This window comes from Salmo salar, chromosome ssa22, assembly GCF_905237065.1.
Source record: "Salmo salar chromosome ssa22, Ssal_v3.1, whole genome shotgun sequence".
NCBI classification, from domain to species: domain Eukaryota; kingdom Metazoa; phylum Chordata; class Actinopteri; order Salmoniformes; family Salmonidae; genus Salmo; species Salmo salar.
This window is the reverse complement of record NC_059463.1, coordinates 25,725,441-25,740,162: the sequence shown is the minus strand read 5'-3', so window position 1 is coordinate 25,740,162 and position 14,722 is coordinate 25,725,441. Positions and strand designations below refer to the sequence as shown.

At 50.3% G+C, this 14,722-nt stretch overlaps 1 protein-coding gene across 2 annotated transcripts in view; it reads left to right on the top strand.

The window, feature by feature from the left end:
• The window catches only part of tfeb (transcription factor EB), a 136,523-nt gene that overhangs the window by 106,904 nt on the left and 14,897 nt on the right, over positions 1–14,722 (top strand). For both annotated transcript variants that reach the window (XM_014166987.2, XM_014166986.2), the window contains exons 8-9: positions 4,336–4,453; positions 4,954–5,004. In XM_014166987.2, coding sequence (XP_014022462.1) covers positions 4,336–4,453; positions 4,954–5,004 — 169 coding nt within the window. The remainder of the gene's footprint in view (positions 1–4,335; positions 4,454–4,953; positions 5,005–14,722) is intronic.

The following is a 14,722-nucleotide window of genomic DNA, read 5'->3' as shown; positions in this document are numbered from 1 at the left end:
AGCAGAGGCAGTATTTTCCAGGTGTGATATTGGCCTGAGATCTTCTGCTATCTTCTCTTTATAGCCAGTCACTACACATGTAACATACTGTGTGTTTATAACGTTTGATCTGGCTCAGAGGGCTAACCAGGGTTACCCACAATATGATGCCATAAAACTCATGAGACACTGACTGCTCGTTTGTCTATTCTACTCTCCCTTTCTCGCTCTCTCTCTCTCTCTCTCACTCTGTCTACTCTCTCTCTCTCTCTCTCTCTCTCTCGCTCTGTCTTCTCTCGCTCTGTCTACTCTCTCTCTCTCGCTCTGTCTACTCTCTCTCTCTCGCTCTGTCTACTCTCTCTCTCGCTCTGTCTTCTCTCTCACTCTGTCTTCTCTCTCTCTCTCGCTCTGTCTTCTCTCTCTCTCGCTCTGTCTTCTCTCTCTCTCGCTCTGTCTTCTCTCTCACTCTGTCTTCTCTCTCTCTCTCGCTCTGTCTTCTCTCTCTCTCGCTCTGTCTTCTCTCTCTCTCTCGCTCTGTCTTCTCTCTCTCTCTCGCTCTGTCTATACTCTCTCTCTCTCGCTCTGTCTATACTCTCTCTCTCTCGCTCTGTCTATACTCTCTCTCTCTCGCTCTGTCTATACTCTCTCTCTCTCGCTCTGTCTATACTCTCTCTCTCTCGCTCTGTCTTCTCTCTCTCTCTCGCTCTGTCTATACTCTCTCTCTCTCGCTCTGTCTATACCTCTCTCTCTCGCTCTGTCTTCTCTCTCTCTCGCTCTGTCTATACTCTCTCTCTCTCGCTCTGTCTATACTCTCTCTCTCTCGCTCTGTCTATACTCTCTCTCTCTCTCGCTCTGTCTATACTCTCTCTCTCTCGCTCTGTCTATACTCTCTCTCTCTCGCTCTGTCTATACTCTCTCTCTCTCGCTCTGTCTATACTCTCTCTCTCTCGCTCTGTCTATACTCTCTCTCTCTCGCTCTGTCTATACTCTCTCACTCTCGCTCTGTCTATACTCTCTCTCTCACTCTCGCTCTGTCTATACTCTCTCTCTCGCTCTGTCTATACCCTCTCTCTCTCGCTCTGTCTATACTCTCTCTCTCTCGCTCTGTCTACTCTCTCTCTCTCGCTCTGTCTACTCTCTCTCTCTCTCGCTCTGTCTACTCTCTCTCTCGCTCTGTCTACTCTCGCTCTGTCTACTCTCTCTCTCTCTCTCTCGCTCTGTCTACTCTCTCTCTCTCTCTCGCTCTGTCTACTCTCTCTCTCGCTCTGTCTACTCTCTCTCTCGCTCTGTCTTTCTCTCTCTCGCTCTGTCTTCTCTCTCTCTCGCTCTGTCTTCTCTCTCTCTCGCTTCTGTCTATACTCTCTCTCTCGCTCTGTCTATACTTCTCTCTCTCGCTTCTGTCTATACTCTCTCTCTCGCTCTGTCTATACTCTCTCTCTCGCTCTGTCTATACTCTCTCTCTCGCTCTGTCTTCTCTCTCTCTCGCTCTGTCTATACTCTCTCTCTCGCTCTGTCTATACTCTCTCTCTCTCGCTCTGTCTCTCTCTCTCTCTCGCTCTGTCTATACTCTCTCTCTCGCTCTGTCTATACCTCTCTCTCTCGCTCTGTCTATACCTCTCTCTCTCGCTCTGTCTATACTCTCTCTCTCGCTCTGTCTATACTCTCTCTCGCTCTGTCTATACTCTCTCTCTCGCTCTGTCTATACTCTCTCTCTCTCGCTCTGTCTATACTCTCTCTCTCGCTCTGTCTATACTCTCTCTCTCGCTCTGTCTATACTCTCTCACTTCTCGCTCTGTCTATACTCTCTCTCACTCTCGCTCTGTCCATACTCTCTCTCTCGCTCTGTCTATACCCTCTCTCTCTCGCTCTGTCTATACTCTCTCTCTCTCGCTCTGTCTACTCTCTCTCTCGCTCTGTCTTACTCTCTCTCTCTCGCTCTGTCTACTTCTCTCTCTCGCTCTGTCTACTCTCGCTCTGTCTATCTCTCTCTCTCTCTCGCTTCTGTCTACTTCTCTCTCTCGCTCTGTCTATTTTCTCTCGTTCTGTCTACTCTCTCTCTCGCTCGTCTACTCTCTCTCTCGCTCTGTCTACTCTCTCTCTCGCTCTGTCTACTCTCTCACTCGCTCTGTCTGCTCTCTCTCACTCGCTCTGTCTGCTCTCTCTCACTCGCTCTGTCTGCTCTCTCTCTCTCTCGCTCTGTCTACTCTCTCTCGCCGCTTATTGTTCTTCGTCGCTTGTTCGTTTTCTCTTCGCTCGCTTGTTTCGTTTTCGCCGCTTCGCTTGTTCGTTTTCTCGCCGTCCGCTTGTTCGTTTCTTCGCGTTCGCTTGTTCGTTTTTCGCGCTTCGCTTGTTCGTTTTCTCTTCGCCGCTGTTCGTTTTCTCTTCGCCGCTTGTCTGTTTTCTTCGCCGCTTGTCGTTTTCTCGCTTTGTTCGTTTTCTTCGCCGCTTGTTCGTTTTCTCTCGCCGCTTGTTCGTTTTCTTCGCGCTTGTTGTTTTCTTCGCCGCTTGTTCGCTTTTTCTTCGCCGCTTTCTGTTTTCTTCGCCGCTCGCTTGTTCGTTTTCTTCGCTCGCTTGTTCGTTCTCTCTCGCTTCGCTTGTCCGTCTTCTCTCTCGCTCTGTCTCTCTCTCTCGCTCTGTCTTCTCTCTCCTGTCTTCTCTCTCTCTCTCTGTCTACTCTCTCTCGCTCTGTCTACTCTCGCTATGTCTACTCTCTCTCTCTCTCTCTCTCTCGCTCTGTCTACTCTCTCTCTCGCTCTGTCTACTCTCTCTCTCTCTCTCTCTGTCTACTCTCTCTCTCTCTCTGTCTACTCTCTCTTTCTCGCTCTGTCTACTCTCTCTTCTCGCTCTGTCTACTCTCTCTCTCTCTCTCTGTCTACTCTCTCTCTCTCTGTCTACTCTCTCTCTCTCGCTCTGTCTACTCTCTCTCTCGCTCTGTCTACTCTCTCTCTCGCTCTGTCTACTCTCTCTCTCTCGCTCTGTCTACTCTCTCTCTCTCTCTCTCTCTCTGTCTACTCTCTCTCTCTGTCTACTCTCTCTCTCTCTCTGTCTACTCTCTCTCTCTCTCTTGCTCTGTCTACTCTCTCTCTCTCTCTCTGTCTACTCTCTCTCTCTCTGTCTACTCTCTCTCTCGCTCTGTCTACTCTCTCTCTCGCTCTGTCTACTCTCTCTCTCTGTCTACTCTCTCTCTTTCTCGCTCTGTCTACTCTCTCTCTCGCTCTGTCTCTCTCTCTCTCTGTCTACTCTCTCTCTTTCGCTCTGTCTGCTTCGCGCCGCTTGTTCGTTTCTCTCTCGCTCGCTCTGTCTGCTCTCTCGCTCTGTCTGCTCGCTCAGTCTGCTCACTCGCTCGCTTCTGTCTGCTTCTCGCCGCCCGTTTCTCTTCGTCGCTGTCTCGTTTCGCTTGTTCGTTTCTTCACTTCGCGCGCTTGTCCGTTTCTTCGCCGCTTGTTCGTTTCGCCGCCGCTTGTTCGCTTTCGTGCGCGCCGCCGCTGTCTGCTCGCTGTCGCTTGTTCGCGCTCTTCTCGCCGCTCGCTTGTCCGCTCTCTCGCCCGCTTGTCCGTCTACTTCTCGCTTCGTCGCTTGTCCGTCCACTTCGCCCTCTCGCCGCTTGTTCGTCTATTTTCGCCTTTCGCCGGCTTGTCCGTCTACTTCGCTCTCTCGCGCTTTGTTCGTCTACTCTCGCCTTCGCCGCTTCTGTTCGTCTCCGCCGTCGCTCGCTTGTCTGTCTACTTCTCGCCGCTCTGTCTGTCTACTCTCGCTCGCTCGCTCTGTCTGTCTACTCTCGCTCGCTCGCTCTGTCTGTCTACTCTCGCTCGCTCTCTCTGTCTGTCTACTCTCGCTCGCTCGCTCTGTCTACTCTCACTCTGTCTCGCTCTCTCTAAGGTAATTGAGGGTGATCTCAGTGAAGTTTATGGAAAAAGGAGTTTGGCCTCGACCCTTGAGGTTTCCAGCCTTGTTTTTAAGATGTTCCTAGGTTTTGTTCATGCATGGTTTCCTGAATGTTGTTGTGTATCAGGCAATCACCCAACCACAAGGGCTTAAAGTGGGGTCCTAACTGCCTTGAAAATAGGGTGTCTGGTAAGGACAGTATACTGTATCTAACTATCGTTTCTCCATCTAAAGGATGTGCTTGGTTCATTGTTTGAACCCATTCTTCGTTGAACTTGATGATAGATTAATTGACTAGTACTTCATATAACCCCTGCTTAACCCTACAATATTTTCTAGGACAAATGTATTGATAGTCTTGTTTCTCCTGGATTCCAATCTCACAAAGAGAGTCACCCTAAATACTCTTATTGAGATTATAGAGTGAAATGTAGGTTGTGTTGCTCATTCTGATTTGTGTGTCCTCCCCAGCTGCCTCTGTCCAGCAGTCACCTGGACGTGTACACGGGCCCTGGGATGACCGGTCAATCCATCGCAATGACAAGCAATTCCTGCCCTGCCAACCTGGCCATCAAACGAGAGCTGACGGGTAAGACCAATCACAGCCACGGCAACCAATCAGAGACGAGCTTAGACACAGCAAACAAGCAGACAGCTCTCAGACATTTACAGCTTTCAGAAACATGGTAACCAATCAGAGACAGACCTGCAGGCCAAATGTTTTCCCCACCTGGTTTCCCAGGTGTGAATCAGATGCTAAGTAATGAATGGAAACCAGCAGACTAAAAACCGAAGGATTAGATAGTTCCAAATACATGGCTACCAGGGGTATATTTTTCTCTAGAGTGAGGGGACGATTTCATGTAATTTGTGCTGAGTTTGAATTCAATTCGTAAATTAAGATAATTAACTAACGATTGGGGGAAATACTGTATCCATGCATAAACTAAATCTCAATGAATTTGGTTAAAGTGAGCCTCTAACATGATTTTCAAACTCTATGACCCCAAACTATATACAGAAATCACACTCACTATACACACTTTGGGGACAGTGTTAGTTCATTGCTTGTTGTTTTTGTCAATGCAGAAACCCGTGCAATGGCCAAAGAGAGACAGAAGAAGGACAACCACAACCTGAGTGAGTTTATCCCCCTCCCCCTCTCTTGCAGGCTCTTTCTCTCTCACTTTCACCCTCCCTCGCAAAAACACAATAGGAATGAGTGTGCACTTTTTCAACATCCATCATTTTTACTACCTCGCACTGCTTAAAGTACACCTGCCACTCTCTCTGTCTGTCTGTCCCTGCCACTCTCTCTGTCTGTCTGTCCCTGCCACTCTCTCTGTCTGTCTGTCCCTGCCACTCTCTCTGTCTGTCTGTCCCTGCCACTCTCTCTGTCTGTCTGTCCCTGCCACTCTCTCTGTCTGTCTGTCTGTCCCTGCCACTCTCTCTGTCTGTCTGTCCCTGCCACTCTCTCTGTCTGTCTGTCTGTCCCTGCCACTCTCTCTGTCTGTCTGTCCCTGCAACTCTCTCTGTCTGTCTGTCCCTGCAACTCTCTCTGTCTGTCTGTCCCTGCCACTCTCTCTGTCTGTCTGTCCCTGCCACTCTCTCTGTCTGTCTGTCCCTGCCACTCTCTCTGTCTGTCTGTCCCTGCCACTCTCTCTGTCTGTCTGTCCCTGCCACTCTCTCTGTCTGTCTGTCCCTGCCACTCTCTCTGTCTGTCTGTCTGTCCCTGCCACTCTCTCTGTCTGTCTGTCTGTCCCTGCCACTCTCTCTGTCTGTCTGTCTGTCCCTGCCACTCTCTCTGTCTGTCTGTCTGTCCCTGCAACTCTCTCTGTCTGTCTGTCCCTGCAACTCTCTCTGTCTGTCTGCCCCTGCCACTCTCTCTGTCTGTCTCTCCCTGCCACACTCTCTGCCTGTCTGTCCCTGCCACTCTCTCTGCCTGTCTGTCCCTGCCACTCTCTCTGTCTGTCTGTCCCTGCCACTCTCTCTGCCTGTCTGTCCCTGCCACTCTCTCTGTCTGTCTGCCCCTGCCACTCTCTCTGTCTGTCTGCCCCTGCCACTCTCTCTGCCTGTCTGTCCCTGCCACTCTCTCTGCCTGTCTGTCCCTGCCACTCTCTGTCTGTCTGAAAAACACATACACAGTGGTTTATTCAGCTGACACAGTCCAACCCACAGGTAGATGGTTAACCCACAGCTGTCTGCTGCTCTGGCACTAAAGTCTAATTGCCTGTGACAGTTTATCGGTCTCTCTCTCTTTCTCGGTCTCTCTCTCTCTTTCTCGGTCTCTCTCTCTCTTTCTCGGTCTCTCTCTCTCTTTCTCGGTCTCTCTCTCTCTTTCTCGGTCTCTCCCTCTCTTTCTCGGACTCTCCCTCTCTTTCTCGGACTCTCGGTCTCTCTCTCACTCTCGCTCACGGTGTCTCTCGCTCTCTCACGGTGTCTCTCGCTCTCTCACGGTGTCTCTCGCTCTCTCACGGTGTCTCTCTCTCGCGGTGTCTCTCTCTCGCGGTGTCTCTCTCTCGCGGTGTCTCTTTCGCTCGCGGTGTCTCTTTCGCTCGCGGTGTCTCTTTCGCTCGCGGTGTCTCTCTCGCTCGCGGTGTCTCTCTCGCTCGCGGTGTCTCTCTCTCGCTCGCTCACGGTGTCTCTCTCTCGCTCGCTCACGGTGTCTCTCTCTCGCTCGCTCACGGTGTCTCTCTCTTGCTCTCTCTCTCTCATGGTGTTTCTCTCTTGCTCTCTCTCTCTCTTGCTCGCTCTCTCTCTCTCTTGCTCTCTCTCTCACGGTGTCTCTCGCTCTCTCTCTCTCTCACGGTGTCGCTCGCTCGCTCTCTCTCTCTCACGGTGTCTCTCTCTCGCTCTCTCTCTCTCACGGTGTCTCTCTCTTGCTCTCTCTCACAGTGTCTCTCTCTCTCACAGTCTCTCTCTCTCTCGCTCTCTCACGGTCGGTGTCTCTCTCTCTCGCGCTCTCACGGTCGGTGTCTCTCTCTCTCGCGCTCTCACGGTGTCTCGCTCACGGTCGGTCTCTCACACGGTCGGTGTCTCTCTATCGCTCTCTCACGGTCGGTGTCTCTCTCGCGCTCTCACGGTCGGTGTCTCTCTCTCACACTGTCGGTGTCTCGCTCACGGTCGGTCTCTCACACGGTCGGTGTCTCTTGCACTCTCTCTCACGGTCTCTCTCTCTCTCTCACATGGTCGGTCTCTCTGTCTCTCTCTCAATAATATTAGAGATAATAGTAATAACAATAATAGTAATAATAAGTAAGTTACTGTTTACTATGCAGATGTTATTATTCAGTGTCCCTCAGGCTATGGCAGGCTAATACATATTTGGCTGCAAGAGGAGCCGTTGCTCCTTCGCCCATGAGTATTTTTAGTTTTTCCTCTGGGTTTAATAAGTTAAAATTTGGAATAAATGTAGTAATATCTGTGAATAATGAATCTCTTGGTGAGGAATATTTCTCACAGTAAAGGAGAAAGTGTTGTGTTCTGATGGGTCTGGTCTAGTAGAGCTGTGTTGTGTTGTGATGGGCCGGGTCTAGTAGAGCTGTGTTGTGTTGTGATGGGTCTGGTCTAGTAGAGCTGTGTTGTGATGGGCCTGGTCTAGTAGAGCTGTGTTGTGATGGGTCTGGTCTAGTAGAGCTGTGTTGTGATGGGCCGGGTCTAGTAGAGCTGTGTTGTGATGGGCCTGGTCTAGTAGAGCTGTGTTGTGATGGGCCTGGTCTAGTAGAGTTGTGTTGTGATGGGCCTGGTCTAGTAGAGCTGTGTTGTGATGGGCCTGGTCTAGTAGAGCTGTGTTGTGATGGGTCTGGTCTAATAGAGCTGTGTTGTGATGGGTCTGGTCGAGTAGAGCTGTGTTGTGATGGGTCTGGTCTAGTAGAGCTGTGTTGTGATGGGTCTGGTAAATCTGTGCTGTGTTGGGCCTGGTCTGGTAGAGCTGTGTTGTGATGGGTCTGGTCTAATAGAGCTGTGTTGTGATGGGTCTGGTAAATCTGTGCTGTGTTGTGATGGGTCTGGTCTAGTAGAGCTGTGTTGTGATGGGTCTGGTAGAGCTGTGTTGTGATGGGCCTGATCTAGTAGAGCTGTGCTGTTATAAGCCGTGTCTGGCTCTTCTCTCCTGGGGATGGTGGAGGAACTGTTGTTTCAGAAAGTGGAGCGGGGGGCCTCTGCTGCTGTGGTGGTGGGTTGTGGGTCCCTGCCAAGTGTTGCATCTTTTAGGTCCTTGGCAAAGGTTCTGATACTGTCCTGATCCAGATGTACATTATGGTATAAGTGTTGACATGTCAGAGTGGGGTGGTGAGCCGTTCTGACGTTGAGCAGTGAGGCACAGTCCACAGTGATCTGTTCATTTATTTTGATGATCAACTGTCCTGGGAAGTATTTTCTTGGTAGGAGGGTGGACACAACTATATTGGTTGTTGGGAACCGAGCCTGTGCCCGTTCTGCCACTCTTCTCACTGCCCCAAATACATTTTCACCTTTGGCATGAAGGTGGTTTGTGCCAGTGTGGATGATGATGTTGTCGGGGGTGTCAATCCTGGTCTGACTGAGTAGCTGCATTGCACTGTCAGTTGTAGGACACCAGAACTTATACACCTGGTGTCTAGGGAATAATCTTTCCTGGACTAAGAACTTCCCATTTGAATCAATAAGGATTGCAATTGTGGGTGACTGTCTGGATGGAGCAGACTGGGAGGCTGGTATTCTGACCTGGGCTGGAGCAGACAGAGTGGCTGGTAGGTTGACCTGGGCTAGAGCAGACTGGGAGGCTGGTTGGCTGACCTGGGCTGGAGCACATTGTGCTGGAGCAGACTGGGAAGCAGGTAGGCTGACATGGGCTAGATCAGACTGAGAGGCTGGTTGGCTGACCTGGGCTGGAGCACACTGTGCTGGAGCAGACTGGGAAGCAGGGTGGCTGACATGGGCTAGAGCAGACTGGGAGGCTGGTTGGCTGATCTGGGCTGGAGTAGACTGGTAGGCTGGTGCAGCGTCATCAGGCTGTGTGGTGGAGGCCATGCTGGTCTCAGGTTCTGCTTGTGTTGAACCAAGCTGGTGGACATGTTCTCTAGATGCAGAGGACATAATGACTAGCTGCTGGTTGAGGGTGTCAATGTACCTCTCTCTTTGTTCTAGCTCCTCTCTTGTTGTGCTCAGATGGTGTCTGAGGTCATCATTTGTCTGACTCAGTTTGTCCATTCTGCTTTCTAATTTAGCAATAGATGCTCTGCTCTCCTCCCTGAACTGTTCCATCTCTTCTTTTAGTTTCTGGACAGTGTCCGCCTCTTCAAGCTTGTTCTCTCTGAGTTCTATGACCTCTGCTTCGACAAGAGAGAGGGTGTTGTGGAAACGTTGCATAGAAAGTGTTCTTGGTGTTGTAGGCATGTCCTTGGCTCTGTCTGCTGCAGGTGAGGTAGGTAGAGGGACACTGAGGGCTGCATGCATTGTTTGTAGTTTTCCTCTGGACATGTAGGAGAATCTTACAGAACTCTGCGTGCAGGGTTTCAATGGGGTGTTTGTCCCATTTGATGAAATCTTGTTTTGCAAGTGGACCCCACACCTCGTTGCCATAAAGTGCAATTGGTTCAATGACACATTCAATTAGTTTTAGCCAAATGTTAGGTATAATTTTAGGTATTTCAATTTGAATTAGTTTCTTTTTAATGGTGTAGAATGCCCTGCATGCTTTCTCTCTGTTCATTCACTGCCTCATTAAGGTGTCCAGTTGAGCTTATTTTTAAACCTAAGTAATTGTAGTGTGTGCAGTACTCTATATATTTTGTAGCAATTGAGAACTTTGGTCTAATTCCCTGAGATCTGGATCTTCTGTGGAAAATCATTATTTTAGTATTTTTGCAGTTTACTGCCAGGGCCCAGGTCTGGCAGTACTGCTCTAGCAGGTCCAGGCTCTGCTGTAGGCCATGTGCTGTGGGTGACAGCAGGCATAGGTCATCTGCGAAGATTAGGCATTTAACCTCTGAATTGTGGAGACTAACACCAGGGGCTGAGGATTTGGTGTTGTCGGTCGGTGTTGTTCGCTCTCGGTCTCTCTCTCTCTCGGTCGATCTCTCCTCTCTCTCGGTCGGTCTCTCCTCTCTCTCGGTCGGTCTCTCCTCTCTCTCGGTCGGTCTCTCCTTTCTCTCGGGCTTTTTTGGTTCTGAGTGTACGTTTATAGAGTTTTAAAGTCTCACAGTAATGAAGGCGTAATTCACCATTATTTGGGTCTCTGTGCTTTTGGTTGGATAGTGGTGTAAGTTTTTTCCTTATAATTTTACAATCTGCATCAAACCAGTTGTCATCTGTGGTCTTTTTTTGTTTAGTTTTTTATCAATTTCAATTGTGCTTCTTTTGCCTGAATATATATAGTTGATGTTTTTTACTGCTAGATTGATGCCTTCTTTACCGTGAGTGAATGTGGTATCCAGAAAGTTATCTAATAGTGTTTGGATATTTTGGTTACAGGTTGCTTTCTGGTATTCTTCTGTGCTGTTTTGGGCCCATCTCTATCAATTGCTGATGTTGTACAGCTTACTGGGCTGTGAATGTGTGGTTGTTTCCATGTCTGTTCTTTTGAGGAACAACGTAATTTGGCTGTGATCAGACAGAGGTGTTAGTGGCTTGACAGTGAATAAGCTGAGAGAGAAAGGGTCAATGTCTGTAATCATATGTCTCTCTCTCGGACGGTGTCGGTCGGTCTCTTTCTCTCTCGGTCAGTCGGTGTCGGTCTCTCGCCTCTCTCGGTCGGGCTCTCGCTCTCGGTCGGTCTCTCTCTCGGTCGGTCTCTTTCTCTCTCGGTCGGTCTCTCGGTCTCTCCCTCTCGGTCTCTCCCTCTCTCTCTGTCGGTCTCTCCCTCTCTCTCTGTCGGTCTCTCGCTCTCTCTCTGTCGGTCTCTCTCGCTCTGTCTCTCGCTCTCGGTCGGTCTCTCTCGGTCTCTCGCTCTCTCTCAGTCGGTCTCTCGCTCTCTCTGTCGATCTCTCGCTCTCTCTGTCGGTCTCTCGCTCGCTCTGTCGGTCTCTCGCTCGGTCGGTCTCTCGCTCGGTCGGTCTCTCGCTCGGTCGGTCTCTCGCTCGGTCGGTCTCGGTCTCCATCGGTTGGTGTCGGTCTCTCTCTGTCGGTGTGTCTCTCTCTGTCGGTGTGTCTCTCTCTGTCGGTGTGTCTCTCTCGGTCGGTCTCTCTCTCTCGGTCGGTCTCTCTCTCTCGGTCGGTCTCTCTCTCTCGTGCTCTCTCTCGCTCTCGGTCGGTCTCTCTCTCTCGGTCGGTCTCTCTCTCTCGTGCTCTCTCTTGCTCTCGGTCTCTCTCGTTCTCGCTCTCGGTCTCTCTCGTTCTCGGTCTCGGTCTCTCTCGTTCTCGCTCTCGGTCTCTCCTGTGCTCTCTTTTGGTCTCTCTCGTGCTCTCTCTCGCGGTCGGTCTCTCGCGATCTGTCTCTCGCTCTCTCGCGATCTGTCTCTCAGTCTCTCGCGCTCTCAGTCTCTCGCGCTCTCGGTCTCTCGCGCTCTCGGTCTCTCTCGCTCTCGTGCTCTCTCGCGCGCTCGGTCTCTCTCGTGCTCTCTCTCGCGGTCGGTCTCTCGCTCTCTCGCTATCTGTCTCTCTCTTGCTCTCTCTCGGGTCGGTCTCTCGCACTCTCGGTCTCTCTCGTGCTCTCTCTCTCTCTGTCTCTCTCTCTCTGTCTCTCTCTCTCTCTCTGTCTCTCTTTCTCGGTCGGTGTCTCTCTCTCTCTGTGTTGGTCTCTCTCTCTCTCCGTCGGTGTTGGTTTCTCTCTTTCGTGCTCTCTCTCGGTCGGTCTCTCGTTCTCTCTCGGTCGGTCTCGTTCTCTCTCGGTCGGTCTCTCGGTCTCTCTCGGTCGGTCTCTCGCTCTCTCTCGGTCGGTCTCTCGCTCTCTCTCGGTCGGTCTCTCGCTCTCTCTCGGTCGGTCTCTCGCTCTCTCTCGGTCGGCCTCTCGCTCTCTTTTGCTCTCTCGGTCGGTCTCTCTCGGTCGGTCGGTCTCTCTCGGTCGGTCGGTCTCTCTCGGTCGGTCTCTCTCGGTCGGTCGGTGTCTCGGGCGGTCGGTGTCTCGGTCGGTCGGTGTCTCGGTCGGTCGGTGTCTCGGTCGGTCGGTGTCTCGGTCGGTCTCTCTCGGTCTCGGTCGGTCTCTCTCGGTCTCGGTCGGTCTCGGTCGGTCTCTCTCGGTCTCGGTCGGTCTCTCTCGGTCTCTCTCGGTCTCTCTCGGTCTCTCTCGGTCGGTCTCTCTCGGTCGGTCTCTCTCGGTCGGTCTCTCGCTCTCTCTCGGTCGGTCTCTCGCTCTCTCGGTCGGTCTCTCGCTCTCTCTCGGCCGGTCTCTCGCTCTCTCTCGGCCGGTCTCTCGCTCTCTCTCGGCCGGTCTCTCGCTCTCTCTCGGCCGGTCTCTCGCTCTCTCTCGGCCGGTCTCTCGCGTGCTCTGTCGGTCTCTCGCTCTCTCTCTCGGTCGGTCTCTCGCTGTCTCTCTTTCTCTGTCGGTCTCTCGCTCTCTCTCGGTCGGTCTCTCGCTCTCTCTCGGTCGGTCTCTCGCTCGCTCTCTCTCTCTCTCTCGGTCGGTCTCTCGCACTCTCTCTCTCTCTCTCTCGGTCGGTCGCTCTCTCTCTCTCGGTCTCTCGCTCTCTCTCGGTCGGTCTCTCGCCCTCTCTCGGTCGGTCTCTCGCTCTCTCTCTCTCTCTCTCAGTCGGTCTCTCGCACTCTCTCTCTCTCTCGGTCGGTCTCTCGCTCTCTCTCGGTCTCTCGCTCTCTCTCGGTCGGTCTCTCGCTCTCTCTCTCTCTCGGTCGGTCTCTCGCACTCTCTCTCTCTCTCGGTCGGTCTCTCTCGCTCTCTCTCGGTCTCTCGCTCTCTCGGTCGGTCTCTCGCTCTCTCGGTCGCTCTCTCGCTCTCTCTCTCTCGGTCTCTCGCTCGCTCTCTCTCGGTCGGTCTCTCTCTCGGTCGGTCTCTCGCTCTCTCTCGCTCTCTCGGTCGGTCTCTCGCTCTCTCTCTCTCTCTCGGTCGGTCCCTCGCTCTCTCTCTCTCGGTCGGTCTCTCGCTCTCTCTCTCTCGGTCGGTCTCTCGCTCTCTCTCTCTCGGTCGGTCTCTCGCTCTCTCTCTCTCGGTCGGTCTCTCGCCCTCTCTCTCTCGGTCGGTGTTGTCCTCTCTCGGTCGGTCTCTCCTCTCTCTCGGTCGGTCTCTCCTCTCTCTTGGTCGGTCAATCTCTCGGTCGGTCAATCTCTCTCTCTCGGTCTCTCTCTCTCTCTCGGTCTCTCTCTCTCTCTCGCTCGGTCAGTCTCTCTCGGTCTCTCTCAAATTCAAATTCAAGCTGCTTTATTGGCATGAAAAACATTGTCAATATTGCCAAAGCAACAATGTATACAATATACATTGTAATAAAATTATATATGATAACAAATAATAATAATAAATGGTAGTAAATAATAATACAAAAATAATAACAATAAAATGGTAACAGTCAATAGTAGAAATGTAATCAATATAAAAATCTAAATATGGAAAATGAAACTATAACTAAATAACGGTCATCTTCACCTTTACATCAGACCTACAACTACCATCATTAAACTGCTATCATTACCATTACCACCCATACCACTACTATTTGCAATTTTACTATTATTATTATTATTATTATTATTATTACTATTTGCAATTGGTCAGATTACACTATTGAATATTTTGCACCAGATTTGGATAAGAATATTTGTTTATTTTTATACAATAAAATACATTGCAGGCTTTTTCTTTAGTGCATTCACTAAAGAAAAAATACCCCTGAGGCACAGATTTTTGGTCCCAGGTAGTTGCACCATTGGGCATGTTCAACCATGGTATTTCCATACATGAAGGGCACATTTTGGCATTTGCTGTATGATCGATGAGAAACTGCATATTGCAAATGTACGGTCCCTTACTAGACGTCCGCGAATGTTTGTAAAATTCACGGACCTGGGCCAGATCTTCTGTGAAGATCTCTCTGACATTCGGTTTCCGTTTTATACATTTTTCAAATGTTGGTCATTTTTCTGCTGTCCCGGAAAATACCACCAGATGGCGAATGTAATCTTATTGCAAATGTACAAAACATCACCAATCACGACGTGGCCATTTCTCCTAGATGGAAAAGACTTCAAAGACGAAACTTGGTGAGCATAGGTTTGGCATAATGGGTAGTTGGCCCCGAACAAGATGGCGTCGAGGCCTCAACGCTTTTTGAGTTAAGGCCATTTTTCTGGGATTAAAGGTCAAAAACGAAAATAGAGCACTAATTTGACCGCTTCACGTCGAAGTACATGAACCTACAGTGTCAGGAAAAAAGAACCAGACATTTATCTATCGTAATTTAAGAGAAATCGTACAATTGGTGATGATCATAAAAAAAATATTTTTTTCTCCAAAAAGTTACAGATCCAGTTGCATGTTCAGACGAATCCGTTAAGGCGGGTTTCGGAGCTCTGCGAGATTTCTGTGATTTTCTGAAATAACACACGCTCATTCAACCCTCTGTAAATAAGTCAGTTCTTGACGTAAAGACTTAAAACTCAATATTCTATAAGAGCCTACCCCAAGGAGGATATATTTTCACTTTCAGCATCCTGTGTCAACCGGAAGTGCCTTAAAATGGTGTCATAGGGGCTGTTTCGAAGGGTTAAAAAGGTCAGATCTTTCCAAAACTTCATTTGTATGATTAGGCAACCCTCATGAACTGTAAATCAGTTATTTCTCTGAACAGATGTCAAAGAAAAAAACACACACACACACACACACTCACATAAAGGATGGTGTGACACAGTGCGGGGCTTAAAGACACACAGAGCCTACAATGGCATTACCATAATCTCTAGGCTGTGCCGAGTTCAACGAGATGCCCCGCTTGAC